The 27,989-nt window shown below is 41.9% G+C and overlaps 1 protein-coding gene across 1 annotated transcript; it reads right to left on the bottom strand.

Moving 5' to 3' along the window:
• Window position 1: 1 nt before the first annotated feature.
• Window positions 2-26,318, bottom strand: PDIA4 (protein disulfide isomerase family A member 4). Its single transcript, XM_090049965.1, has 10 exons — window positions 26,158-26,318; window positions 15,219-15,387; window positions 12,129-12,334; window positions 11,393-11,531; window positions 10,472-10,677; window positions 9,704-9,862; window positions 8,594-8,745; window positions 7,526-7,682; window positions 7,160-7,393; window positions 2-6,495 (listed from the first exon to the last, which is right to left on the bottom strand). The coding sequence occupies exons 1-10, from the start codon at window positions 26,273-26,275 to the stop codon at window positions 6,080-6,082; spliced, it is 1,956 nt and encodes a 651-aa protein (XP_089906091.1). The 5' UTR covers window positions 26,276-26,318; the 3' UTR covers window positions 2-6,079.
• Window positions 26,319-27,989: the final 1,671 nt, after the last annotated feature.

Below are 27,989 nucleotides of genomic sequence, written 5' to 3'. Positions count from 1 at the left end.
GTCTAATTATTCTTTTTCTTTATTTGAAGATGTTCTAGTGCATGGATGTGCTGCACTTACGCCATCTACTGAATCATTACAGTACTACTACTATTACTACTAAAATGATACGGAGGCAAAAACACTCATTATACTGCAATGGAGTATGGCTTAAAACTGAAAAGACATGGAGATATGGGCAGAGACCAATCATTATTGTACTAGTGTAATGTGTGAATAAAAGAAGACTTAAGGGCCCAAACCACAAGCATGTCTGTTTGTTTCCCAAGGGACAAGAAGCAGCAGCACTCACCTGTGCCGCCTCATACTGCACATCTGCACTCATCTGGGTGCAGCCAGACTGTTAAAAAATTGTCTAGCATTTTGGGTCTGAAGACTCAATGCCTGACAAGTTGATTCTAAAAAGTAACCTCCTATAAAAGCAGATTAAATAAGGCTGCTTATATATTGCAGTGAACTGGTTAATATACCAACTAATGCCTTGTCTTGGTTGAAACCTGCAATATTCCCACATTCAGTTTGCTACCTAGAATTGCGCTAACGTAGTCTGCTTTACACCAAGAACAAGCAGAAGTGACACCACAGTGACCTTTTTTTTTTTTTTTTTTACTTTAATTAAATTTATACTGACCTTACTACAAGAGCGGATGGATGAAATTTGGTCACTCGAGATAAATCATGCTGTCTGACCTCTTGTATAACAGTCTCTTCCGGCCTTCAGATCTCTGAGGACTCAGGCCATTATTTGCTTTTACTGCCATCACTTCTGCTTCTTGTTTCCCAACTGTACACATTAAGCTCTGATCAGCAGGGGACCTATAAACCAATCTCCAAAAGTATGCATGATCTCAGGCCAGAATAGAATTAAAACAATCTAGTTTATGCTAGGGGGGGTATAGATTAAATTTATCATCAACTCTCAGGGTGTGGTCAGCTGTTGCAAGGATATCTTTAAGGTAGGCTGGACCTGGTAGCCCAGAAGTTAACATCAGGAAGATGGCAATTTGTGGTTGTGGGCATCCCCAGGTGTATATAACAATGATTCAGGAAGTTTGTGTCCAGCTTACATCGATTTCCTCATGCCTGTTCAACTTGGATCACAGACTTGAGAACGTTACAGCATTTTTAAAAGGTAGATCTAGATGGTATGCAAGGCAAGAGGAATTTCCTGACCTCTACGGGCATGTAGGACTACTTCCGATTGCGTCTCCTAAGGAGAGATGCTGAGGCGGAGGGTAACGGATCCTTGTACCAGCTAGTGAAATTAATTAAAAAAAAATCAATTTCTTGGAATGGAAATTTTCAGCTAAAGCTGAATTTTCTTAAGCTAAACCCAAGCCATTCAAGAACTCTAACTTCCATCCAGATCAAGCTTTGTACTAACATTAACTAAATGGATTTTAAAATATGCCTTGAGCAGAGCCAATGAAAATTTGTACCGCTTGGGGCACAATTCCCTGATTGGGATACAATGAGGCAAGTGGATGCAAAAGCTCTCCAAGCCCAACACCCCTCCCCACACAAAACCCCTCTTCGTTATTTTTATTTACAAAAATATTTTAGTCCAGACATAGTTTTTCTTGATTTGCTAGCCACTTTTCAGAAGTGGTGCCTAGGTCTAAAGTTGTATGCGGGTAGGTACAGGTGGGCTAGGATTAGCAGGGGTAAACTGTCTGAGGCAGGAGTTGTCTGCTATTGTACAATGGGATCAACCTAGATATCTTTATAAATATAATTAATTAGGCCTAGAAATCCAGTTTCAACTTTATCTATGGAAAGGTAAATCCATGAAGTAGAACAGTCTTTTCCAGCACTACAAAACAGCTAGTAGCAATTGATGCAAGGGTCAAGATATTGTATACAGCATTGCTTACAATGGCAATTAGTGCGGTGTAGCATTCGAGTAGCACATTCATCTGCACAAAGCTAGTAGTGCAAGAATCCAGGAAGAATTTACCAGTTACAGTAGGAAACACCCCTCAAGAAGTCTCTTTATTCAAATCAGAATGTGGAGACAGAAATAATTTTTCAAATTCTAATACTATCCCGTCTTTTTCTTCCTAGAGACAAAAAGTAAAAAATCAAATCAATAGTATAAAGCTGCCTCAATATAAATACAAGGATCAAGTCTCCAAGAAAATTATATTTACCATTTCCTTAAAAGGAAAAAAAGTGTAAGTTATTTTAATATTTACAACTTAGCCAAGAAGATTCACTGAAAAGGTCTAACTCCACAAGCCATTTCTGCGACAAACTTCTGATTGAGGACTCGAGGTGTTAGCGGACTTATTTAAAGTTATTAATAGGATACAAATAAAATGGACACATGTGGAATGAAAAACAAACAGTCTAGTGGGATGGAGATGGGGGAAAATTAGGGCTCAATTTCCAGCTGTAGCACAAATCCTGAGTGCAAATGTTAAACAAGTCTGTGGGATGATGTTCATAGAAATGTGCAGAGGCTAAATACATTAATAAGCATGAGGTATGGCGATACCAAAATGGTGAGAACCCTGTGAAGCTCTCAAGATTAAAGCAAAAACAGCATCATGAAATGAAGAACTGGCACTTGGTTTGCTGCAACACAAAGGTGACAAATAAACCAATTATACTGGTACACCTACCAGCAGATGGCACAAAAACTTAGTAAATGCTGCTGCAGCCAGCTCTTTCATCACCCTTACACAGCCCATCTCCACCACTCCAATACAGAATAAAAATCCAGTCCCTGTGCTGTAGGCTCTAGCATCCTTCTGTTCACAGGGGAAGTATATAAGACCAGAAAACTCCAAGCCAAAGCTTGATTAACATTCTTCACACAAAAGGGCAGTCTGTGCTTTTTATTGTCCACTGGGAAGGGTCATACATAAACCATCTATTTTTAAAGATATGGAATGACTTATACCGTATGTAGATTGTGAGGAAGGCATCTCTGGGCGCTTTAAACAATTATGAAAAAATGTGCTGATTTCAGCACGATGACAATTAAGTTTTAGTACAGATTCGAAAGCAAAAAGGTAGGTCAATACCTAAAGCTCTGAGGAAGGATTTCATGTCCTGCAGCCAGGGTGCAAGAGTCATACACCACAAGCAGTAAAAGTTTTGGACCCTAGAAATGGAAGCATTCTTTCAGCATTCTTTCTTGGATGGAATTTGAGTCTTCTGACAGGAGAGGGCTGTCTTATGAAAAGGGAATAAGTGTAGTGTCTAAAAACAAAGCAATGATTCAGGCCTGATTTGGTAGGGCTGCTAAGTACAGATGAGCTCTGATAAGTAAATAAATCAGAACTGATTGAATCAGCAGCCCACATTTGTGATGCCTTCTGTGATGTCCAAGTACTCTTCCCCAAAGCATTCTCTGGTTAATTAAAAAATAATAATTTGGTGCATGACCACTTGGTTATGAACATGACTGAACAGGTATGCTGACAATACAGGAACACCCACAACGTGATCAGCAGTTCAGCATCCAGGCAATGAAGTGCTTTATGGCTCAGGTAACATGGAAGCAAAGACAGTATAGGATAGGAGCAAAGTTCTCCACATTATATTAGACCTCATTTCCCATTAGTAATGAGCTAAACGCAAGGAATAAAATTGGGTGAGGGAATGAATGTGTTACATTGTACCAAAGCATTTTAAACTGGCCTTGTCAGCATGTGAGCCATCTCTGAACAACCCCCTCCCCAAAACAGTAGGAATTACTGCTGTGGGATTGCCACAAATGGAGCACACTGCAGTACTAAACCTCTTGGGAGAGGCAGACACCATGAACCTGGAGGTTGTTGTAAAACCTACTTCCTGAAAAAGGCACTTGTTTCAAGGACAGTTAAAGTGACTTTTCTTCATTACATGGGAGGAGGACTGTACAGTCAAGCATACCGTCTGGCACCTGAAACTACATACAAAAGTGTCACAATGGTTACATGACAGAAGCCACTTTGTTCCAAAGAACAGGCTGCAATTGCTGCTTAACTGGCTTTGACCAACAGGAGTTTAAAGACGTATTAAATCTGATATTTTATCAGCTTTCTTTGGAGGATGAAGTCCAAAAGGTCTCTGTTACACTGTATTTGCAGCCTCCTCTTTTTAGTCTCTCTTTTTCTTGCCTTTTCCCCGCCCCCCCCTTTCCCTTTTTTGAGGTCTCAACCCTTGCAGAATCTGGTCTATTTCTTGGATGGAATTTGAGGGCTACATACAATTCAAGCGTCATAATGTCTGGAAACAGAGAAGGAATGTGTCTTTTCATCAGAAATTCAAAGAGTCTCTTTCTCTTCCTCCTACCTACCTCCTCCTCCCCACCCAAGCTCTCTGATATTTCCCAAAGAGCCATCTGGCAGTTTTACCAAGACCCAAAAGCTTCAACTACTAGTCTAATGTTAGGCATCCTGATTTGGCTGCATTCACACTGATTCTTGAAAACGCTCTCTAGCTAATAGACTTAGCATTTTTGGAGAGAAGGAAAGATGGGGAAACCCATGCTCAAAAATTCAGACAGGCCGCATGCCCAGAACTAGCCATGGAGCGCATTTGAAGTTAGGTCTGAATGTCTAAAGTCTGGTGCTAGGCAGCTGCAGAAAGTCCTGCGGCAGCCCACTGGAGATACAGAGAACGAAGGCATTGCTAAGGTTTCTTCAGAGAACAGTATGAACAAAAACCAACCCAGAATATACCTACATATACTGTATTTTTTCTACATACAACGCACCTCCAAATTAAAAAATGCATCTTGTTTTTGGAAGGTGGAAAGCAGGGGAGTAGAAGGGGGAAAAGAAGGATTTCTCCAGAGTCAGAGTCGATGGCAAAGCCAACTATAACAGAGTACATCCTCCTGTGAACAGTGCCCAGAAAATGTGGCACCCCAGGAGACAGGTCTTGGTGAGGCAGCAGGCATTTCCTACCATACCAGGAAGGTCCTGTTGCTTCACCCAGACTGTCCCAGGATGACTGACCATAACACAAGATTAGGCCCCAGACCCTTTCAAGGGCAGTAGCAAGACTGTTAGTTCTTATATAAAGTTCCTGTAAATATAGTTTCCACATTACCTGCAGCTCACCTGCTATTGCTTCAGGCCCAAGCTACAGTGCACAGGCAATAGCTGCAGCTATGAGAGTATTAATATAGGACATGCTCTCTTCAGCTAAATAAACCAGACACAAGTGGCAGTCTTCTTGTCAGCTGTCTTCAGGCATACTTGTTTTCCAGTAGAAAACAGCTTCTCTACTCAGGAGACACAGCCCACTTTAAGGGTGAAGGGGAAGGGGAGGAAAGAACGCATGCTGCCTGTACGAAAATATGGTATTAACCTGCTGCCAACTGGAATGAAACCCTTCACATTAAAACTGAGCAAGACACACACAGAAAACAGTACTAATCAAGGCAGGATATACTGTTATATCAAGCTGTTGTGCTCACAGTAATAGAAACACCCCCGAAACAGGGGACTTTAGAAATAAGGAGGGGGCACAGAGTTTGGTAAAAGATGCCAACTACTGAAAACAGATCCATGCTCATTATTTTAGGATTACTTCAGTTTTCCATGGAGCCATCCACAAACCAAAATGAGACAGGTCTTTGTATCTAACCTTGACACAAATTTAAGAGATGTCACCACTTCAAATTTCTTTTCTGGGCCTCAAAAACACGTGATAGTCAGATGAGTGGATATACAGAAACACATTAATTCAAACTCAAAAACAGTTAAACACTTTAAAGGAAGAGACAGAAACCAACCTGTTTGGTAGACTTATTTGGTAAATCTTTTAAGTTAAAAAAGAGCTGCATTTATAAATCAAAAAGAATCAAGCTCAAAATAGTCACAAAAAATAAAGCATGTATTTTTCTTCAGAGATCAAAATCAAAACTAACAAAGACATTCACGTCAGATGGCAGTTCAATGTCCAGAATGATTTTTTTCTTTTTGCAATAGAAAAAAAAACCCAAGAGATACTGCAATTGTTTTACTGCCCAAAAATCCACTTTGCTCAAAACGGCCAAATTTTTCCCACAAGTTGTGTCAGTAACTTGTTTTAACTACGACGTACAAATTATTCTCTTCTTCTCCACCCCCCATCTCATCTAAAGCTCTTCTTTTTCTCTGGTCAGTTTTGTTGCATGCTCCTCTATAAATTTGCTTAAATGCTCTAAATCTCTTTCCCCGCCTTCAAATTTAATAGGGCTGTTTTTCTTGTTGCTTGCAGAAAAATAGATAGTGGGAAATCCTTCCACTTTGTAGCGATCACTTGTCACATCATTGGCAGTAGCATCCATCTTGGCTATGACCAGGTTTTTCTGGTTCTTGTATTTTTTACCCAGTTCAGTGTATATAGGTTCAAGTTGCTTGCAATGTCCACACCATGGAGCATAGAATTCTATGAGAACATCATTTTTTGGATCCATTACTATGGTGTCAAATGTTTTCCCCACTACAACTTTGACCGGACCTTTGTTGTTTTTTGGTATTGGCTGAGATTTCACGACAGGTTTTAGTTTTCCTAGGAAACAAGCAAAACCCTCCATTACTACGAAGTAAAAATAGTTACGACTATGAGAACTTGTTCTGATACATTAATAATAAAACACCCATATCAGATGTTGGTGCCCTACAAGCAGAGTAGCTGCACCAGAATGAACAAGGGAAGCTATGGTTTGCGCTGAATGAAATTAACTCCTTCCTGAAAACCAGCTGGCTTGCTAATTACGTTTTAACATAACATTCCTGGGAAATACAGACAGCAGAACTTAATTTCTTTGCTAAAGCGTTCTACTCTTTTAGTTTTCACCAACAATATATTAATACATATACACCAATTCATTATGCTAACAATGGTATTGGTCTGGTGCTCATACCTGTAAACAGACAGCTGGCATTTGAAAACCGGGGGGAAAAAATTCTCCCATATACGTCATAACAGTTTCTGAAAATTCTTCTGCCAAAAGTTTACAGATTGTGAGACTGATTTGTTAGATACCACTATGTAGTCTTAGAAACACAAAGTTAATGAAGATTGCTCCATGAAGGAACAAAAGGGATATTTATCAGCTCCCAGGTATAGCATTCTGCTGAAGTTGGTGTATAACCTTCTATTGCTGCCACAACCCCAACTGAGATGGAAGAAAGAACAAAAGAAAAAAAGAACTGGGTTTTGTAGTTTTTACCTTTTTTGAATGCGCGAACAAACTGCTTGAGTACATCCGAGTCAAACTCTTCTGGTTCCATGGCATATTTCTTGCCACCCTCATCCAAGATTGCAGCATTAACATCCTCCCCACTTTCAATCAAGCCCAGATCTTTTATTTCAGAAGAGTAGTCTTCCTCATCAGAAATGGCAAAAGTGTATTCAGGGAAGTCTTTAGCCACCTCCAAGACTTTGCTTCTCCAGTATTGGGTAGCTGAAGTGATCAGAACACAAACAGATTAGCAGTTTCCAGTTGCTCATATCTCTCTGAAGAGAATTTTACTTTGCAGGGGAAAAGGGAAGAACAAGAGGAAAGAAAAAAAAGTGTCATTTCCAGTTAACTTACCAATACGATAATCAAAACTGAAATCTACAGTATAGTAGACAACCACTAGAGGTCGCTTAGTGTACCTCTTAGCATCATTCGAGGTCTTGCGATGACCAACTAGAGGCAAAGCATGCTTTGTCACATGATCCGTTATCTCAGACCTGTCAGTAGAATCCTGTTTGAAGTAAAGGAAATGCTTCCCTTAGTCCAAAAATATATATTTCTTATTTCAAGTTATTTTCATTACACACAGACATATATTGCATCTGCAACACAAGCACTTTCACACATGCAGACATGCACACCCTCCATCACCCCCCTTCAGTATTAAGAATTTTACAGGGGTGCACCAAAAAAGATTTTTTGGCCTGATCCTGATGACCAACTATTAACAAGCTGTGTGTCAGCTGATACTGATCCGATTGCTGATATGCAGTCTAGCAGCTTGGCGAGCAGTGTCTGGCTGGTAAATCTGTTTGGGCGGGGGAGAGGGGCCGATTGAGGCCCCTGTGGTGAGTGAGTGGAGCTGTGCACATGCATATGGTATTTATTGGTGACATAATTGGCCACATTAGCCAAAAAAGGCAAACTGCTGATGACATCAAATTTTCCTTGTATTGGTGCTGATAAGATATGGACCGACGTATCAGTGTACCTCTAGTATTTTAGCCATTTAATTTGATTTCATGAAGTTTGTGGTGGTGAAGAGACCATTAAAGTAAAAAAAAAAGTCAGGCCTTCTGATAGGGTGTGGGGAAAGCAGCATCGATACACTTCTTGCTTACCCCAGTTAAGCATCAGGAACAACTCGAAGGTCATAAAATTAAAAGCCATGTCTCAAAAGGAAAATCAGCACACTATGACCAGGAAAAGAATATACAGGGTCTGCCTAAAGTCTGTAGAAAGACTCGCATTATTTTCAACAGGGTTTGATAAGGCCCTTAAAGAAATATTTGTTTCATGGACTATTAAAACCATCGCCAAGTGGAAAATATAAACTGCTCCAATATACATACGAAGACAACCTTCCTTATAAATCTGCAAATAACATTTTATTCTAGGTTACTAATGAGAACATCTACTCACTTTAAAATCCAATATATGCATTTTTGGCTCATATTTTGACTGAAATTTTTCAGGCTGCATGACCACAAGTTTTCCAGGAGAGACTTTCAAGAATTTTATAATCTCACTGCTGAAGGTGTGGTGGAACTTGTAGTCTTCTCTTAGGCTATTAGCTGAGAAATAGAAGTTTGGGAAAAAATTAAAGTTGGATTAAAAAAAATCTCTTTCACTTGGTGCAAGTCAGCTGAGCTTTGCCCACCAAAATGTCACCATCTTCTCTGGTATTTATTTCACCCGCATGCCAAGCAACAGGCAGGTCTCTAAAGGAAGGATCATGCTGCCTTGTGAGATTTGGGTACATGCCAAGAGTGGTACTATTTCAGGCATTCTTCTATCAGAAGGATCCAATCCCTTTACAAAGTTGTAGGCTGTGGATTGCCATGCCCTGGACTAGATGAACTTAATCCCCTTCCAGCCATATACTTCTATGGAAGTCCTATTCAACCTTTCCGCCCCGACCCCTTGCATCTGAGCACCTGGAAGGAGTTCTCATTCTCCCAACTTCTGTATCCTTGCTTAAAGGGAAATAAGGCTTTTCCTACGAGCTGGGCACTGTAGGATCTGCATCTGCCCTCACCTTAGATGCTCCTCCAACTAGTTCTCTTAACTGCTGCTCTGCCATGTATAATGCTGGCTTTGTCTAATGTTTTCCCACCCCTGCCCCTTCTCCCCTGTTGTAGCCATTACACCCCATTTCTTCCAGCTGGCTCCTTACATCAGAGAAAAGTACTACAGGGGAAAAAAAAAAAAAAAAAAAAATCAGAGGAGACTAGCAATACAGGAGGGCAAGGGAGGTTGGGTTCAATGCAGAAAAAGAAAGAAAAACAAAAGACTTTTTCCTCAGTAGAAAGAAATTCTCCCTCCTTTCCCAGCAAGATAAACCTGACAGGAAGCTTAAAAGGAGAGAGAAATACCAGACCTCAGGGAAACTTTTACTCAAGAGAATAAATCAGTGTTTTATAGATTGAAGAAAACCTAAATTAAAGATCAGAGGAAGAAATGAATGAACCCCCCCCCCCCAACAGGCTGAAAACAATTAAGTTAGCTTAATATTTTTAAAATGCAACTTACCAGCCTCCTGATACAGCTGATAGGATTTGTCTGTCTCTCCACTAAACACACCAATGATGATGACATCATCTCCATCCTTCAGAAATTCTTGGACCTGTTTGGTAGCCTGAATCTGTTTGGATGGAGGACCAGCCTGTTCGATCATATAATCAACAATACCTGTGAGACAAAAATAAAAGAAGTCTGAATATTGTGCTTTTGTAACATTTTCAATTGTGTAGAGTCATATTTCATTTGGAGATATCCCCCCTTCTAATGAGAACTCTACAGCAATCAAAAGCACTGAGCTATATTAAAGATTTAGATCCAAATGCTTGATAAAGTCAGACTGATTTTCAGAAGAGCTAAACAATTCAAACTCCCATTGACTTCAAATCAGCATTGGGAATGCTTGGTTGCTCTGAAAATCAGGGACAATTTGTTATCTCAAATCGGACGCCCAAAAAATCTGCTCATGCCAAGTTAAGATACTGCTTGAAGATGCTGGCCTTAATTGCAATACGATGTTGTGCATCTTGTAAGTTCTGACAGTATTTCAATATTGTTAACGAACCAATTAAATCAATGGCTGCCTATCAGCCCATACAGTACCTTCTTCCTGTATTTAGCTTCTTAAGTTTGTAGGCTAGTTTGAGATGCTGCCTGCATGTCTTCCAAACTTTCCCCTTCTGAGCAAATACTATAGCAACGTGAACAAGTTATGTACTACATTGTGTTATTTCCCAACGTATGTGGTTCACCATGTTTTCATTAAGTAAGCCCTCTTACCATATTTTTCTCGTGGGCCATTGTAGTCATAAGGCTTGCCCTTGCGGAATATTTTCAGAGTTGGGTAACCAGTGACATCAAACTTCTTGGCAAGTTCTGTTTCAGCAGTGGCATCCACTTTTGCCAGGGGAATAGGTGGTGTGCGTTTGCTGAGCTCCTGGGCTGCTTTTTCATACTCTGGAGCAAGTCTTTTACAGTGCCCACACCTAAAGCAATTTGAAGAAAAAAAGATCAAATGCAATAGACATTTGTCACCTACCTCCAATGAAGTGGAGAAGTCTACATTTCTAGTCTGAAGAAAATACATCAATCACTATGAAAGCCTTAATATCCTAAAGTTTCTCAAAACATGGGCTTTCTAATTTAATTAGGGATGTACTTGTTTTAGTCACATCAGAATATATCCTCCTTTTGTTTTACAAGGAAACATCCAGGTGCTTCAGGAAGCAAAAAACTGCACACAGTCTAATTTTTCTCCTGTTGAGAGTGTATGTATAGACATAGATCCCAACCTTGGATTAAATTTTACATAAAAATGACCAATGATTTTATTGTAGCCCATGTTAACAAAACTAATTAAAGCAACAGTGATACAGATTAGACTCAAAAGATACCATGAGTCTGGGATAACTGGATGGTGTATCCTTACCATGTGTACTCCCATTCCATTTTATTACCACAATTTTCTTAGAAAAAAATCCATTTAAAAAATAAAAAAAAGTTTGGTGTAAGGACTATTCCAAGTTAGATACTTAACTCAATTTGGATGAAAATAGCAGGATGTGATCATGAACAAACTATTTTAAAAGAGACACATGCTGATGGAACAGTTATTTAATTTGGCAGGTGCAGCCCACAGCTACCTTTCCTTTCTAGCTGTGCCACCCCTGTGAAATACAAGTACCTTGTACTCTGCCTTACCATGGGGCATAGAACTCCACCAAAATTATGTCAGCATCATTTACGACGTCATTGAAGTTATCCTGGGTCAATACGAGCGTAGCTTCTGGTGGAGGGGTCCAATTTGGATCAGAAACCTCTTTGACCTTAGCGACAATTGCTGTAAGGCAATGAATACCCTAGTTAACAAATCAGTATCTCCACACCACCTATTACCTATAGAGTGCAGTTGTGACTGAGTTTGAGGGGGATTTAAGATTACCAAAAAGTATGACAAAAGAAAAAATGTGATCATGCATCAAAAACATCTCAGAACAAAAAGCTCCTGATTTTGAATCCAAACTATTCCACTTTTCTGGGATATTTGTTCTGAAACTTCTTTTCTCCAATCTGGATTAAGGTATGGCACATTATAAAAATCACAACTATGCAGTGGTTTCAGAACCACTGCCAAAACACAACACCCAAGGTTGCTGTTAGTTGGCTTTTCTCAAAGCCTAAAAGAGCATCACTGTATCAGTCCAACTGCCTCGTATCACGAAGATCCTGTGAATGTCAAATATGCACCTTACTACAGTTAGATATGTAAAAGATCCTGACCAAGATTCTGGGCTTAAATGAGTTTCATTTAAAATTGGCTAAAACAAAAGGGGTTGTTCACTCAGAGACAGACTATTCTTGCCTATCCCCAAGTGTATTTAACAAGCTTCGCAGGAAGCAAGACTTTTACTTCATACAATGAACAAGCTCCACTTACCATCTTCTGTTCGGGACCCATCATAATCAACCGGTTGGCCCTTCTTCAAAATTTTGATCGTTGGATAACCGCTAACATCAAAACGACTTGCCAGAGCAGTAGCTGCTGTAGCATCCACTTTGGCAACTGGAATAGGAGGATCATTTTCTTTCAGAGTTTTTGCTATCTTTTCATATTCTGGAGCAAACTGCTTGCAATGCCCACACCTGAAAAAAAATAATCAAGAGATGTAAACAGTATTTTTTGTTAGGACTTCAGAGCAAGAATAGAAGGCGAGATTTAGTGACCAGTTTATTTCAGTAACTTGTTTTTTCTATGGTAATCTCAAGACTTTTAAACAAATATGTAGTTCCCTTAAAGAACAAAAAAGGTTCCCGATACAGTAGAACTTGAATCATTTTGTATTTGGGTGGCTCACAAGCAGTTGTAATATTAAGAAGCAGCTGCTCAGATGTTTGCTGAAACTTTTACTTGAAAGGATATTGCTTCTCTGATGAGCTGGGGCACCTCAGTAGTCCTGTGTAGCTATTCACTGCAGCCTTATATACCACTAGATACTTTGCAAACCCTCAGCTTTGTGGAGGGTTAGGAACCTCTGTGAAGCTGTTTACATCTCCAAATTGTGACATTTTCCATACAGTAAAGTTTAAGTTATTCCAAAAATAACTGGAGGATTTTTTTTCACTGGCAAGTGTGGAAGGTTTTTTCCGCACTGAGACCGCAACCAGTTTGCATCAAGGTCTTTATTCTGGTCAGTCTAGGGATCTCAATGTTGCTTATGATTTTCAAAGTCACAAATAAACTAGCTGCTAGGTAGTCAGGAAAGAGAAACACAGGCTGCCTCTTGCTCTGATGGGAAAGCATTAGGGGAAAGAGATCAGGGCAGTCTATGGCTCACAAGCCCATTGCACTTGGAAAAAAAAAAAAAGTGACATGGGGTGGTTTTGAAAAGTAACTGGGGAGAAAACACAAGAAAAGCAAAGCACGTTCTTAAATCGCTATGTAGCCTACTGGAAGAGAGTATGCAAAAGTGAAGTTTGGTAGCAAGGCAACAGGTAAACTCCCCATTCATATTTTAAAAGTTTTGTAAAAAATGTTATCTACTGAAGTGATTGCAAAGGCATCTGGGAAACTTGTTAAAAGCTATACATTATATCCTAGCCCTACTTAAATTATTTGCTAATGTTGCTGTTGAGAGAATAGATATACACAGAGATAGTGGCAGGTTCCGGAAGAGCCTAGTGAACCAGCTAAGTTGGTAGCTGCTAAGTTTGTGTGAAAAAAGTAAACTGAGCCTGAAGTAGCCCTACACCCATGAGATCACCATGTATGTTGTGTGTCTGACCATTACAAAAACAGACAAAAACCAGGGGCTGCTGCCCAGACACAGTTTGCATAAGAGACAGTAAGTCTCATTTACATAAAAAAAATTGAAACAAAACAGACAAACTCAAGGCCAAATGAAGAGTAAAACCACAGAGGCAGAAGCAAAACAGAAGTTTGTATTTTTCCATTGCAAAGGTATGGCCACATCACAACGTAACAGACATCCTATTGCCTTATTAGCTGCATCTTGCAAGATAACAGTAATTACACCCACAAAAAGCTCATGCATACCTGAGATCATTCAGATACCAGTTGATAGGAAGTCACTTAGAAAGATTTGATTCAGTATTAACTGCTTAAATGAGCCTATTTCAGGTTATTTTTAGGTAGAGGAAATTCTCCCTTACATACTTACTCTCTCAATAAAGTGAAAATGTATGCAAAGGCATTATTACAACCAAAAAAGGGGGTGAGGGGGAAAGAATTCAAGATATGCAAAAGGTTCCTGCTGCAATCCTAAGTATGGTGAGGTACTGTTAAAATTCCAAGACTAAGAAATGGGATCATTCAAACTATATAGCAGGTGTTTCTACACATGCATTTACACCGACTTAAATTTTAATGTGTGGCAAATTACTGGGCAGTAAGGGAATAGGCTTGCATCTACACATGCAGGCATTAAAGCGCATTAACACTATATGTGGACTGACTTGGGAGTAAAATTCGTCCCAAGTCAGTCCGCACATAGTGTTACTGCGCAGTAATTAATAGGGCATAAAGTTTATACTTGTGTGATGCAGGTACCAAAATTTATGCTCAAGTTGGTGCAAGTCACCCTATTTACTGCGCAGCATGGGCATGCTCATGAAGACTCACACCTGTACTGTGCAGTAATTTGTACATGCATAGATATGCCCAGTGTCCCTTTTACATTGTTCTGGCAACATACATGGCCAGAAACAGCTCTCTCAATACACCTCCAATGATGAGAGAAAAGCTGGTATAAAAGGCTCTATGCCTGCCACGATCCCAACACACAGCGTACAGGATAAGCAGGGACTGACCAACATTATGACTGCTTCTCCAGGCATGTAGAGTACCATGGCAAACAAGGTCAGGCTGCTCCTACATATAAGCCTTACAGTGCCTCAAGGCACTTTAAATCCATTTTGAGACATTGTTCAGTCCCTACTGCAGTTACTGGCCTCTGTCCTTCTCAGAGCTAGATTCTTTTGCCTAAACTAACACATGCACTTACAGTGAGAAGGATACAAGAGGCCTTTCCCCAACTCCCCATTTCACAGCCAGCACAAGAACCAGACAAGTTTGCAAATTCCTCTGTCAAAAGCTGCTGATTTTATTCCAATGGAAAGGCATGGTAGCCTACAGCAGGGAAAGAGAGGTAATTCTGTGAAACTTTCTGGGAAGAGCCCATAAACTGTGCGCAATAGGTTGCCATCCCTAAACAAACCCAGAGAGAGACAGATATGGGAAGGAGTTCTACTTGCTAGAATAAAATGCCCTTCTGTACTCCCTTTCTGAGCCATATGTAACAGACCAGATCCAGCCCCCTGTGAGTTTAACTATGCAGTTTTTCTGCAGTGTTGCTTATTGGTCTAAAAGCAGTAAGTGAAATATATACAACATAGACTCAGGTCTCACTTTTATATTTCACAGGGCAACACCCAATCATGCAGCAGGACCAGGTTAGAAAGGAAAGAAGGGAGACAAGAGCTATGGAAATTTTGCAATTTTCAGACTCACCATGGTGCATAGAACTCTAACAGCACAGTGTCTTGGTCTGCCGTAAAGGTATCAAAGTTTGCATCATTCAGAACTAAAACACCATTTTCTTCTTTAACTTCAGAATCATCGTCATCATCATCATCGTCGTCGTCATCTTCATCGTCAGCTTCCTCATTTCCAATGGTTTCTGGAAAAGTGAAATTAAATACCCAGTACAGGTTAGATGGGTCCACAGTTAGAATTAAAAAGGTGCCTATATGAGCAGATTTGACTAAGTTGAGTCTGCCAGTGTATGGTAGTTACCATGCTCCAGACTCCAGCATCTCATGTATCAGTGTCCCTGAGATTAAAAACGGCAGCAGGTATGCTTTAATTAAATTTCATTTGATGTTCTAGGCACTTTAAATTAAAGCAGCTCTGCTCTAATTAAAGTGCTCCCCCACCCACCAAACACACTCCTGGAGCATGCCTGCAAACAACCAAAGCAACAATATTAGGTTTAAAGCAGTTTAACTGAATTTAAAAACCTTCAAACTGAAAAAATCTCCTCACACCTTCAAAACTAGTACGCAACCAACACAGATATGTCTACCTGAGTCTGACGAGCGGTTAAATCTCGCTCTGAAGTTCCCCATTCATTTGAATAAGTACTACAGTTCGCAAGCCAATACCGATTATACTTAAGAGACCACCATGTTTTAATTTCACTGCTTACAATGCTTTAAAAGGCAACAGAAAGGATAGTGAGGTCAGAGAACTGGTTGGGTGGAAAGGGGTAAGTTAAGATGGAAGTCCAACATCACAAGGTGAAACTGCAAATTACCACATACATAAATAATGACATTTTCCTTCAATCCCACCCCCCAGTATGGGAAGCTCATTTACTATTGGTGCATCTCCCTCACCTGAAAATGGATCAAGATCACTTTCAATCTGGTTTCTCAATGCAGGAGAATACATGTGAAATTAAACAATTATTGCACCAATGGGGAGGGAAGGGATTGGAATTTGTATTTAGAGACAGTCTCTTTTCTCTCTAGCTGCCATGGCTTTGGTTTGATGTTCCTGCATTGGGTTCTTGTCCCTGTCGAGTACTATTAAGTCCTTCTATGTGCAGTAAGAACTGTGCGTCAACCTGAATGTAGTAACACCATATAAAATTTAGGTTGGAACCTGCATTAAGTGATTGTGTTAAAAAAAAAAAGAGGGGCGGAAAAGGGAAGTCAGGGGAGAAAAGCAAAGCATTTAATTAGCCACTGTAGAGAAACCCCTTCATGTCATCATTGATTTAACCCTGGATGGATCCATGGACTATGCAGTTCACGGCTGCATTGTGACGAAGAAGCAATATGCCAACAACAGTAAGATAGGGCATTTTTATATGTGGTTCTGACCTGACGCTAGATGCTTTAATTAGCAAGCTGTGCTTGTGTATTAGCTTGAGATCAAAGTGCTTCAGTTCAAAATGCCCCATACTAAAAAAATGGTGGCAGGGCTTTGATCTGAAGCTCACTGGACATGTTTGGACATGTTTTATTTCAAAGTGCCCTGCCGGCATTTTATCAGTGTGGAGGTGCCGATACACGTCACACAGGGCTGCTCGGAGCGTGCCAATTTGTGTGCTCCAGCAGACTCCATTAATCAGCACACTGTCTTTGTGCTGGCTGTGACATGATTAGTTGAGTCTGCTCCAATGCACTGGATTTCCACTGTGTTAGAGCAGGCTCCACACGTGTAGGAGCCTTTAAATGCCATCATTTTACTACCAGTAGTATTCTTTAAAAAAAAGAAAAGTGCCACTGGAAGGTCAGATGCATTTGAGTCATTTTCCCTTCATTCAAATTATTGTTTGAGATGGCTATGCTTTGAACTTAACAGCCTTTCTACCTACAACAGACATTCAAGAGAAACAGAACAATGGAAGAAAATTAAAAATCAGTCACTAAATTTTGGGGCTTAACTCAACACTAAACCCAGAGGCAGAACATATCCGTTAAGTCACTCAAAAATAAATTCTTAGTTTTGGATAGTGTGCGTGTGGTGTGGAGCACAAGGTATGCTGGGGGGCTGTGGGGGCAGGGTGCAGCAGCAAGCAGGGCGCTCAGGGTGCAGGTGCTGGTGTCCAGCAGAGCGTGACCCTGGCCAGCACTGCACACTGCAGAGAGGGGCACAGCCTCCACTGCTGGTCCTCCTGCCACTCACATGCAGCACCACAGGAAGGTGCCTGGGGCTTCCCTCCTTTGTTGTACAGCCCTGGTGGGAAAGGCAGCTGGCTCCAGTGCCTGGGGCTTTCCTCCTGTCCTGGTGAGTGTAGAGGCTGTGTGCGAGTGGCAGGGAGCCCTGGCAATACAGATGGCATGGCTGCACCCGTCACTGCCATATGCAGTGCTGGCCACACCCGTGCCCTACCTGGCACCAGCACCCACACCCTAAGCACCCCGCCTGTTGCGGCTGCATACTATGGAGGGGGGTGAGGGAGGTCCCCTCACCCCTACCCTAAACACCCAAGCTGTGTGCTGCTGCCACCCTCTGGGCACAGGCTCTGTGCTGCCTCCAGCCCTAGCTCCATGCTCCCACTCAGCAGCAGCTCTGCCCCTGCTTCCCTAACTACTGCCCAGAACCAGCAGGAGATTGGGAAAGTGGAGCAGGTCTCCTGGGGCTGCCCCTCCCTGAAGCTCCGTGCTGGCCAGGCTGTGCCCTTCCACCCACAAGGGTGGGAGTGAGGTACAATAACGCATGTTGGGGCCTCTCTGTATATGTGGGCACCTTGCTGCCACCCTTGTGGGTAGAAAGGCTGGGTGGGGTGCAATTCACTGGCAGGCACTGCGTGCAGGATGAAAGTGCTTGGTAGGCTGGATCTGGCCCCCAGGCTGCATTTTGCCCGCCAAGGTACAGTCTGAGGCAGGAGCTCCCTTGTGTTTTGCAGAGTGTCTTGGCAGCAACAGGGCTCTGCTGCTGCTGGGGGAATGCTCCCTAGGCCAAGTGTCCAGCTGGTTGGCTTTGGTTTCCTTGGGAGAACAACTTAATTTCCGCCTGACTTTTTCTTGGACTAGTAGAAGCAATTGCACAATAGTTCAAAATAAGTTTATTTAATATATATATATATAATTTTATAGTAGATGTCTGATTTTTAGTGTATTTTTCATCTATAAATTTGTTAAAACAAGATCTTCACCATCAACTTTATCCATGCGGCCCTCAACAGCTCACTGAAAGTTATTGACTGGCCTTCCAGCCAAAATAGGTGCCCACCCCTGATCTAGAGTCTGTGAGTCTTGAGGGAAATCTAATTAATTGCTGCTTGAGTCAGCAAGCTGGAATAAAAATGGGCTAAATCTCCATTTTCACAGTCCTTCTGGTGCAAATTCATTAATGTCAAATGAATTATTATTCTGGAGTTATTTGAATTTTTACCAGTGAAACTGAATACAAAATCTAGCCCCCAAATAGCTGTTTCCAGAGGCAGACAAGATAATAAGTTTTCCTTCCGTGTTTACTGTAGCAAGTAGCATATTCTAATAAATTGCTCTTGTTATTACTAGGATCATGTTGTAGAAATCATTCCAAAAAGCAGTTTGTGCCCCAGAGGAAAAAAAACTGCATTACTGTGGAGTTTAGTTTTAAATGATACCAAGTACTACAGCATCAAATGAAATTAGATCTTTCAGTTTTTATTTAAATCTTCATCTAGAAGTCTGCAATTAAGTTTCTTTAACCAGCAATTACTATGGCTGCATCTGATCAGCAGCAGCAATTGCAGACACCGATTTGAAACTGGACAATGAACTCCAAAGAACATTCAGCTACTTGACATTTCCGTAGCACTGCACTTCCCCAAGCACCTGAACTCAGAGATAAGCTTCAAAACACTCCTAAATATAGGGCCATATTACTACACCCATTTTCAAAAAGTTTATTTAAATACAGAAAAACAGACACAGAGCAGTAAAGGACCTGGTTTCTAGAGCTACTTTGCACTCAGAACTTCTGCTGGATTCAATGGGAGCCAGTGACAGCTCGGCATCCTACAAAATAATAATAAAAGTTAACATCCTCAGGACCTGCTTTCCAGAAGCAGTCTGTACATCAAACTCCTATACCTCAAAAGGGAGTTGTGAGCATTAAGCACTTCCTCAGGCAAATCCCTCTAGACTGGGTATTTAGATTACCGAGGTATTCAGTTCAGGACTCCTAGCTCTGTGGCTAGCCTCTAAAATTCCCTTCTAACACACCAAAGCTTCATTGCAAAGATATTAAGACTGCAAAGTCAGGCACCTGAAGTTAGAAAAGGGCTGCCTCTGTATACTGGAGACACTGTTTATGCATTACCAAGGACTTCATGTGGAAAGGCCCGGGCTGCCTAACTTTACTGCTTCTGTAGTTACCTTGACATCCTGGAAATGTTTTATATAGCAATAATCCATGATGGGCTCAGCAGAGGCTGCTACACTTCTGATGCAACATTACATTGGAAAGGTATTTCATATTTGTATTTTATTTATGGGACTTCGTACAATCTTTAAAATTTTCCCTGAGCCTGAGGATGGGCACATGTGCCCAAAAGCTTGCAGAAAGATTTTTTTGGCGATTTCTTAGTTGGTCTAATAAAAAGGTATCATCTCTGAATCCAGAGTTCTAGACTTTTGCATTTTCATATTGCATTTCATATTTTTACTGCTCATTTTCAAAGGGAGAAACGCAACAAAAGCATCACAGCATAACTACAGTATATAAAGATGCTGGGTCTTTCCCCATTTATCCTAACAGGACTTGGATATCCAAGTGCAGATCTATAACGTGCTAGATGGAGGAATTGACCCACTCTTGCCTGTGGTTTCAGTAATGCCATTGCTGATTAGGGCGAGTCTATCTAGCATTAAGGATATTATCAGTTTCAGAAAGGAAAGACCTACTATAGAGAAGTGATGCAATGGAAATAAGTAGATGAAACTGTTTTACAGATTTACATTTTTTTAATGACTGTTAGAGAACTGAAATAGCAGAAGTATCAAATAAATATTTGTATACAAAGACAAATGTTCTAGATGGGGAAAATAATTGCATTCAAAAGCAAGATACTACATTTATTTAGGGTTTCAACAAAACACGTGGGCAAACCACATAAATGAGAAACAATATCCTTGACAAGTAAACTGGAAAGTCATCAAGCCATTATTTAAAAGGTAATCTTGTATCCCACAGATTTGGGCAACTTCCATTTACTTTAATGAGAACCAAATACAACACGTATTCAAAGACAACATTTCTTCATTTTCCATCAACCCCCAAAAGGTAAAGCAAGTCCATACTACATCCATTCCAGGCCTTTGGGTGCTTAAGTTTTCATAACTGAAGTGGATCACACATAAATGATAATAAATTTGCAGACTTGATTCTCAAAAACAGGGCAGATGCAGACCCAATTAAAACAAAAAAACCCCCAAAACCTCAAGCAATTTTTGTATCCAAACAGTAACAAGTTTTGGATCTGGACCCACATTCCTCAGATGTTTCCCCCCCCCGCCATCTCCAACGCCTTTAAATTGGAACTGCGAAGGTTGGACCCAAGTCTGAAATAATGATGTATATTTAGAACATAAAAGACATGATAGATGGACAAAACTCCAAATGCTCCCTCTTTGGAATTAATCCTTTTAAGAATAACAATGTAAGGTTCTCTGGTTCTTCCAGTTTAGAGGCCTGCTAAACCTTTTTTTTTTTTTGGTGCAAGTAAAATGAAGATTGCCTCTGATTCTTTGCAGTCCTAACAATGGCTTTTTCATTAAAGCAGTGGTTCTCAGTTTCCTATAGCAGACTTATCTTTCCCGTTCTGGGATCTCTCCAGAAGTTCCTTCCTATTTAACACTGGAAGGTCACTGTGGTCACAGCTCCATTACACTGGGGTTATAATCCTGAAGGATTACAATCCCCAAACTAATCCTCCTATATAAATCCTGTTGTCCCAGTTGAAATTCATATTGGGAAGTGATAAACTCAAACCTTCCTCTGCAATTCAACTGCATTTAACGTTCTTCCTTATGTCTTGAGCTATTACATAGCATTGCTGTGTGTTGCCAACTACTGTGCCCCATGCCATATGTATCTGTATTTCAACAGTGAGAATAAAAATATCCTGGAGCCTTGGGGAGCACGGTGAGCTCCCGCAGGTGACAGCCGGAAGTTCCTGCAGGCAGCTGCAGTGCTGTTGGCAGGGACGGCCAGCAAGTGCCAACCGGTGGTCGGCGGCCACCTGCAGATCACCAGTGGCAAATCGCAGACTGCCGGGGTGGGGAGCATTAACCGCCTGCAGGCACCACCGGCAGTGTCAGCAGCATCTTTTTGCAGAGGGTGCATGTGCACCTGCATGTACCCCCTATGCATTGCCAATGAGTAACTGCACACAAAATGCTTTCATTGTATTTGGTGAGCTATTTCTCTAATACAGTGTTTGTAGAATTGAAATCTAAGTCATCATCTCAGAATACAGCTTTACAGATTTTCCTTCAGCACAAACATGTATAGGGTCCCATAATTTGGGGGCAGATGCAACTTATTTTTTTTTTTTAAAGCGTCTCAACCAGTCTAAAACTGACCTTACTGCATTTTATCCTGGCTTTGGTCCAAACAGACTTATAAACTTCAGTTTTAATTCAAAGCAGCTCTGTGTCAACTAATTTTGTATGTAAGGTAGCATGCATAAGTGACACCACCACTATAAAATTCAATATTATTTTTGAACTGCAAATTATTTCACAATAACAGAACTTACGGACATCTACAATCTGGAAAAAAAAAAAATCTTGCTTCAAAATTATGCAATGCTTTTTCATTTTTAATATAAAAATATAAAAAAGTTTGCTCTTTGTTTTGCAAACTGCAAGACGAAATCAGGAAGAACCAGCTGTAGGTCAAAGCAATAATCTAATAGTCTATTAAAAAAAAAGAAAAAAAAAAGAGATTTTTCAGGATTGCCATCCTGAAAAAGGAAACTAGCAAATTATGATGGATTTGTATGAACTCAAATTAGGAATTAATGTCTATTTTTACAAGGCCGAAGCAAAAAAGTGCATGCTTCAATGGCTTTTTGCTCTCATCCCAAATGATCAGGCCCAGATCTTTAAAAGGCAGTTAGATATCCAATTCATACTGAAAGCCTCAACTATTACACACATCTTTGAGGACTTGCGGCCTTACTTGTCTTCTGGCACAGATAAACTGCCTCTCTTGAGATCAGTTGCTTTGTGTGTAAGGGTCATGATTTATAGAAAACTTCCACTGGAGCAGTCAAAATCATTACTTAGTGATTAAAGGTTCAGACTCACTTCAAGTTCATCTTTGGAAAAATAAACCTACAGGTTGAGGAAGTAAAATTTGCTAATATTTTAAATTTAGTGGCACTTAAAAGTTCTAAGATAATTAGCCTTCTTTTAGAAATTTTTCTTATTTTTGGGGAGTTATCCAATAAGAGTAGCTAATTTCTGCCAGGAATTATTTTCCTGGTCATTTATCTGTTCACAGAGTTAAATGCAGTAAGAAATTTTAGTCATGTGGCAATCAAAGTTTTGAAAAATTCATTCTCCCTTTGCCCAACTTGATTATTTTGGCATCCAGTTTATTTTAGAAATGTTTGCCCTCTGGGATTGACCTCCGAGGGAACAATCCAACTGTAAATGTCTGAGGAAATTCACTCGACTGCAGAGTACAGACCCATGGGCTACCCAACAGGTAGGCCCAGTTTCTACAGCGATTGCACATGAGCACACCGTCACACCCAATATGCAGTATGCATTCAGTTGGGGAACACAGAGTGTAGATTTAACAGGCCGCACTCATGCTGCTCCTCTACGCTGAAGGCATTTATTTTTCTTATGAAGTTCTAAAGTGACAACAAAGGATGCATTTTCTAGCATAAAGGACCCCATCAGCAAGCTGCATGATACTCATCCCATTGAGCATCCCTAGTTTCCCCGAGTCAGGTCTTACAGCAGAAAGAAGGCACAAATCAAGTGATCAAGAACATGGGGAAAAGCCTGACAGCTTCATAAGCAGTCTAAGAGGATATTTTTCTTAATTTTCTGACCAGTAACTTTCAGATGTGGTTCCAAAGCTGCTAGGTTAAAAAAGGAATTGCAACTGCTACCTACCAATTCCAGGTCTCATCTCCTTACCCACTACACCCTTTGAGCCTCTAGCTTCCATCACTTTCCTCTCCGGTTTCCTGTCTCTTCTCCCCATGCCAAATCATAGAGAAGTCAGGCTGGCCGTGATCTCTGGAGGTCAGCTGGTTTAACTGCCTGAGGCAGGATCATCCTGATCCAAACCATCCTATGCAATCTATAATTTAAAAACTCTACATTGCCTCAACCCTGCAGCAACACAGACCTCTCACACTGTCACTTGGCACAGCTGAAGCAGGATGAAGCCAAACTCTTGCTTCTGTGAAATGTCAATATATGCTCAAGATCCTAGGCAGAGTCACACCCCCTACTACGAGAAAGGCCCAAACCTCCACAGTCTGTACCAGTATGATTATGGAGTAAAACTCCTTCCAGATCCTAACTCTGGAAATCAGTCTGACTAGGCAGGAGCACTGGCACACCCCAATCAACAGTTTTGCTTGCCACACCTCTACATGCTTGCCCTTGTTTCCTTCCTCAACTCCTCCTCCAACTCAGCCTTGGTTTCCCCCCCATCTCTTCTTTACCAGTAAATATTTCCATGAAAACTGTTAGGGCCAAAGAATGCCCTGGATTTCAACTACCACATACCCAAAACATTGCACAACATATCAACCCAGAAACCATAGCGAAACATTTGCACGCTTGCCTTCGGAAGGAGCTAAAGGAAACTGGTAAAATACAAAGCAACAGGTCCTTGCAAGAACAAACTAAAGTTATAAGTAGGTTCCTGGAGCAAAATATAGCATCATAGAAAATGAGGGTTGGAAGGGACCCCAGGAGGTCACCTAGTCCAGCATTCCTCAACCTGTGGATCATGACCCAAAAGTGAGTGGCCACAATATATGAAAGGGTTACAGACAAGCTTTAAAAATGGATTCTCCTTTAAAGGAGAAAAACGTGGGAAATTGGGTTTTCCCTTACCAGCTGGAATAATTCTAGCTTGCAAAAGGGCTGTTTGGGGCTGCTTGCCCCCCCCCCATACAACCTGCTCCACAGGACCTTGGGGTGGGGGTCAGTGAGTCAGGAGTGAGGGGCACTGGCAGGGCCAGGGGTGGTTTTCTACTTACACTATTTACTGAATTGGGACTGATAATTGATGTTTACATATGGGACCTGGTCCAAAAAAAAGTTGAGAATCACTGCTCTAACTCCCCGCTCAAACCAGGACCATCCCCCATTAGATCATACCAGCCAAGACTTTGTCTAGCCAGGTCTTAAAACCTCCAAAGATGGAGAGTCCACAATCTCTCTGGGTAACAGGTTCCAGTGTGTTACCACCCTCCTAGTAAGAAAATTCTTTCCAATATTTAACCTAAACTTCCCTTGCTGCAACTTGAGATCATTGCTCCTTGTTCTGTCATCTGCCACCACTGAGAACAGCTTAGCTCAGGGGTGGGCAATTATTTTGGGAGGAGGGCTGCTTACTGAGTTCTGGAAAACCATCAAGGGCCACATGATAGGCAGCCAGGGGTAGATAAATATTAATTTTCCAAATATTTTTAGGGGTCCCACGGGCTGGATAGAATGGCCTGGCAGGCTGCATCTGGCCTCTGGACCACATTCTGTCCACCCCTGGTCTAGCTCCATCCACTTTGGACCTCCCTTCAGGTAGCTGAAGGCTGCTATTAAGTCCCACCTCAGTCTTCTCTTCTTCAGACTAACTAAGCCCAGTTCCCTCAGCCTCTCTTTATAAATTATGTCCCACAGCTCCCTACCCATTTTTGCTGCCCTCCACTGGACATGGTACTCCAGATGTGGCTTCACCTAAGCCAAACAGAGGGGAATAATCACTTCCCTTCATCTGCTAGCAACACTCCTGCTGATGTTGCCCAGTATGCTGTGCCCTTCTTGCCAAGAAGGCTAACAGCTGAAGGCTTCCATCAGAAGTTAAACGCTGCTACCAGAATGCAGCTAAAAGAACTAAGTGCTGGCATCCAAGTACAGAAGAAAACAGGTGGGCTGGACAGATGCACTAGGACTTCATTCTTACTGACCACAGATTTGAATCAATAAGAAGTATAACAAATAAGTAATACATAAACAATAAACAAACAAACAAAAAATAAAATAATAAGTGATAAAACAGGGATCCTGGTCTTCTCTGATAAAAGACAAAATCCTCAATTTTCAGATTAAAAAAAAAAAAAAAAGTAAACCCAGATCCTCATTTTTCTGTGATCAAAAGGAAGCACCAATAATATTAGTGGTGTTTCATTTTAAAAGTCATAGAAATATCTGGATTTGGGGTTACTTTTTTCTTTGAGCAAAATGAAACACCACTAATATATTAGACATATAATATTAGTGGTGCTTCATTTTGATCACAGAAAAGTGTGGGTTTTGGGTTATTTCTTTAACCCAAAAATCAAAGGTTTTTTCTGATCTGGAGAAAACCAGGATCCCTGATCATTAAGTAATAAAGTATTAATAAAACAACAAATAAACGAATAAATAAGTAAAAGCAAACACGTAGAAAATACAAAAATTAACGATAAACGGATCATAAATAAAAACCAATATTAGAAAGTGTAAGAAATAGTTAAATCGAATGATAAACAACAAACACACGTCATAACAAATACAAACATTAAGTGATTAGATTATAAGTAGCAAGCAATAACTACATTATAATAAATACTGCTAATGATAACTAAGCATTAACCTCTTCTTCGCCAGGCACCACGTTCCCGGGAGACTCCCACTCCCACCCCAGCCCGCGCTGCCCGCCCACCCCCGGCCCGAGGCGGTGGCGGACCCGACCCGCCGCACGCACTCACCGGAGCGCGGGTCCCGCTCGGGCTCGGGCTCGGGCTCGGGGTCCTGGCAGCGCGCGAGCAGCGCGAGCCCCGCCAGGCCCAGCAGCAGCAGTAGGAGCCCAGCCCTGCTCGCACTCATGCCTGCGACTCCCCCTACCCGCCCCCGGCCTCCCCTTTCCAGCGGCCCATGCACGAAGTGGCTGCCCCCGATTGGCTGGGAACTCGCCCGCGCAGCCAATCAGCCTCAGCCGCGAGCCGTTCAGCAGCAAGCCCTAGCTTTACGTCACATGGTTGGGCCTCCCCCAGAGCTGCACCACCCATACCCGGGGTGAGCGCTTGGGGAGGGGTGGGGAAACAGGCGCCTGCTTTGAGGTGCCCCTCCCTGATTGGGTGCCGGCCCCCACCAATCACCACCTGCCACTAGTCTCCGGCTGCAAAAATCCCGGGGGTGGGAGGGAAACAAAGGAGGCGGGAGATACGGCTGGGACTGGTGGAGGGGCAGGGCCGGGGCGGGGCTTCCCTGTCCGGAGAAGCCACATCGCGCTTTGTGATTGGTGGGGAGGCCGCGCGGGGGTGGACGTCATAAAGGGGCAGGCGAGGCGGGTTCTGGAAGGCTACAAGCTACCCATGAGGGCGCGACACGTGGGGCTCGGGCCGCGCGGGGCGGGGCGGGGCGCCTTGCTGCAGCGTGGGGCTGTGCTGAGGGGATGTGGTTGCTTTCCGCTGGCACGCGGCATGAACTTAGTACACATCCGCACTCCCTCTGTTTCTCAGGGAAGGCGTAGAAAGTCCCTCAGGCCTTCTCTGGTAGGGGCAGGCAGGGGAGAGGCAAGGAGCAGCGGGGCCCTGTGAGGTGTCCCTCACCCCCCCTCTTTTTGGCTGATTGTCCTTTTTTGGTGAAGTAATCCTCTGAAAATGCTGCCTTCTGGTGTGTTCTGCCTCAACCCTTCAAAAAAGGGGGGAAAAAAAAAGGGAGAAAAAAGCTATGGGGGAAAGAAGGGAATGGATTTAGAAGAACCATGCTCAGCCAGGGTGTGGCAGCACCCTCATGTGCCTTGAGAGGCTGGAGGGTGCCACATGATGTTAGCTCCGTTAGGTGTGCCAGAGTGACACACAAAGAAACCCAGCGATTACCAATAGGCATCTGGAGCTGTGGTGGTTCTGAGATCTTTGCAACAAAAAACTGCCCTACTGGTTTTCTATAGGTTACAAAATAGTGAAGGAAGAGCTGGGATTTTCCAAGGGGTGCCTTGAGATTTAGGAAGGTTGAGAGCTGATGTAGAAAGAGCGTTCTTCTCAGAAAGTATCTGGCATCTTCATTCTCTCACAGGCTCCAAAAGGAACTTGCCTGCAGTCCAGAGAGGCTTCCCACCCTCCTCTGTTTTTATGGCATTGGGGGAGCAATGTATACACTTGGGTCTTTGTGTTTGCCGCTCCGTAGAGAAAAGGAAGGACCTGAGAGTAGCTCTACAGAAGAGGCCTCAAGGTGCTATATACTTCCATGTAGGATCATAGGAAACTAGGACTGGAAGACCTCAGAAGTGCAGCCGTATAATCAAGGATATATTTAGTAGCTGTGCTGGTCTGAGACAAAAAAGAAATGCAAAACTCTAGAACCGTCGGTTCAGTTCTGTTGCCATATAATCAAAGCAGGGTCATCCTTGACAACCATCACAGCCGAGTTTCCAACCTGCACTTGAAAATTGCTTGAAATCTGCTGAAGCAAATGTTGGAGCCAAATTCCAATTAGTGTAGTGACTGGAGACAAAATGTGGGATGTTGCAGATGAGGCCTCAAAGCTTTTTATTGCAGTTTAAGCCCTGATTCCTCTCCAGCTTTCTCTCAAATTATTA

Source organism: Crocodylus siamensis, chromosome 5 (genome assembly GCF_052110815.1).
Source record: "Crocodylus siamensis isolate JL-2025a chromosome 5, ASM5211081v1, whole genome shotgun sequence".
NCBI classification, from domain to species: Eukaryota; Metazoa; Chordata; order Crocodylia; family Crocodylidae; genus Crocodylus; species Crocodylus siamensis.
This window is presented reverse-complemented; position numbering and strand designations above follow the sequence as displayed.

Excerpts from the sequence above, each read along its gene's own strand:
- PDIA4 (XM_090049965.1), bottom strand. The coding sequence starts at position 26,275 with ATGAGTGCGAGCAGGGCTGGGCTCCTACTGCTGCTGCTGGGCCTGGCG. Across the intron at positions 10,678-11,392 it reads GTGGAGTTCTATGCCCCATG|GTGTGGGCACTGTAAAAGAC; the intron begins GTAAGGCAGAGT and ends AAATTGCTTTAG. Across the intron at positions 9,863-10,471 it reads TGGCCCACGAGAAAAATATG|GTATTGTTGATTATATGATC; the intron begins GTAAGAGGGCTT and ends TTTGTCTCACAG.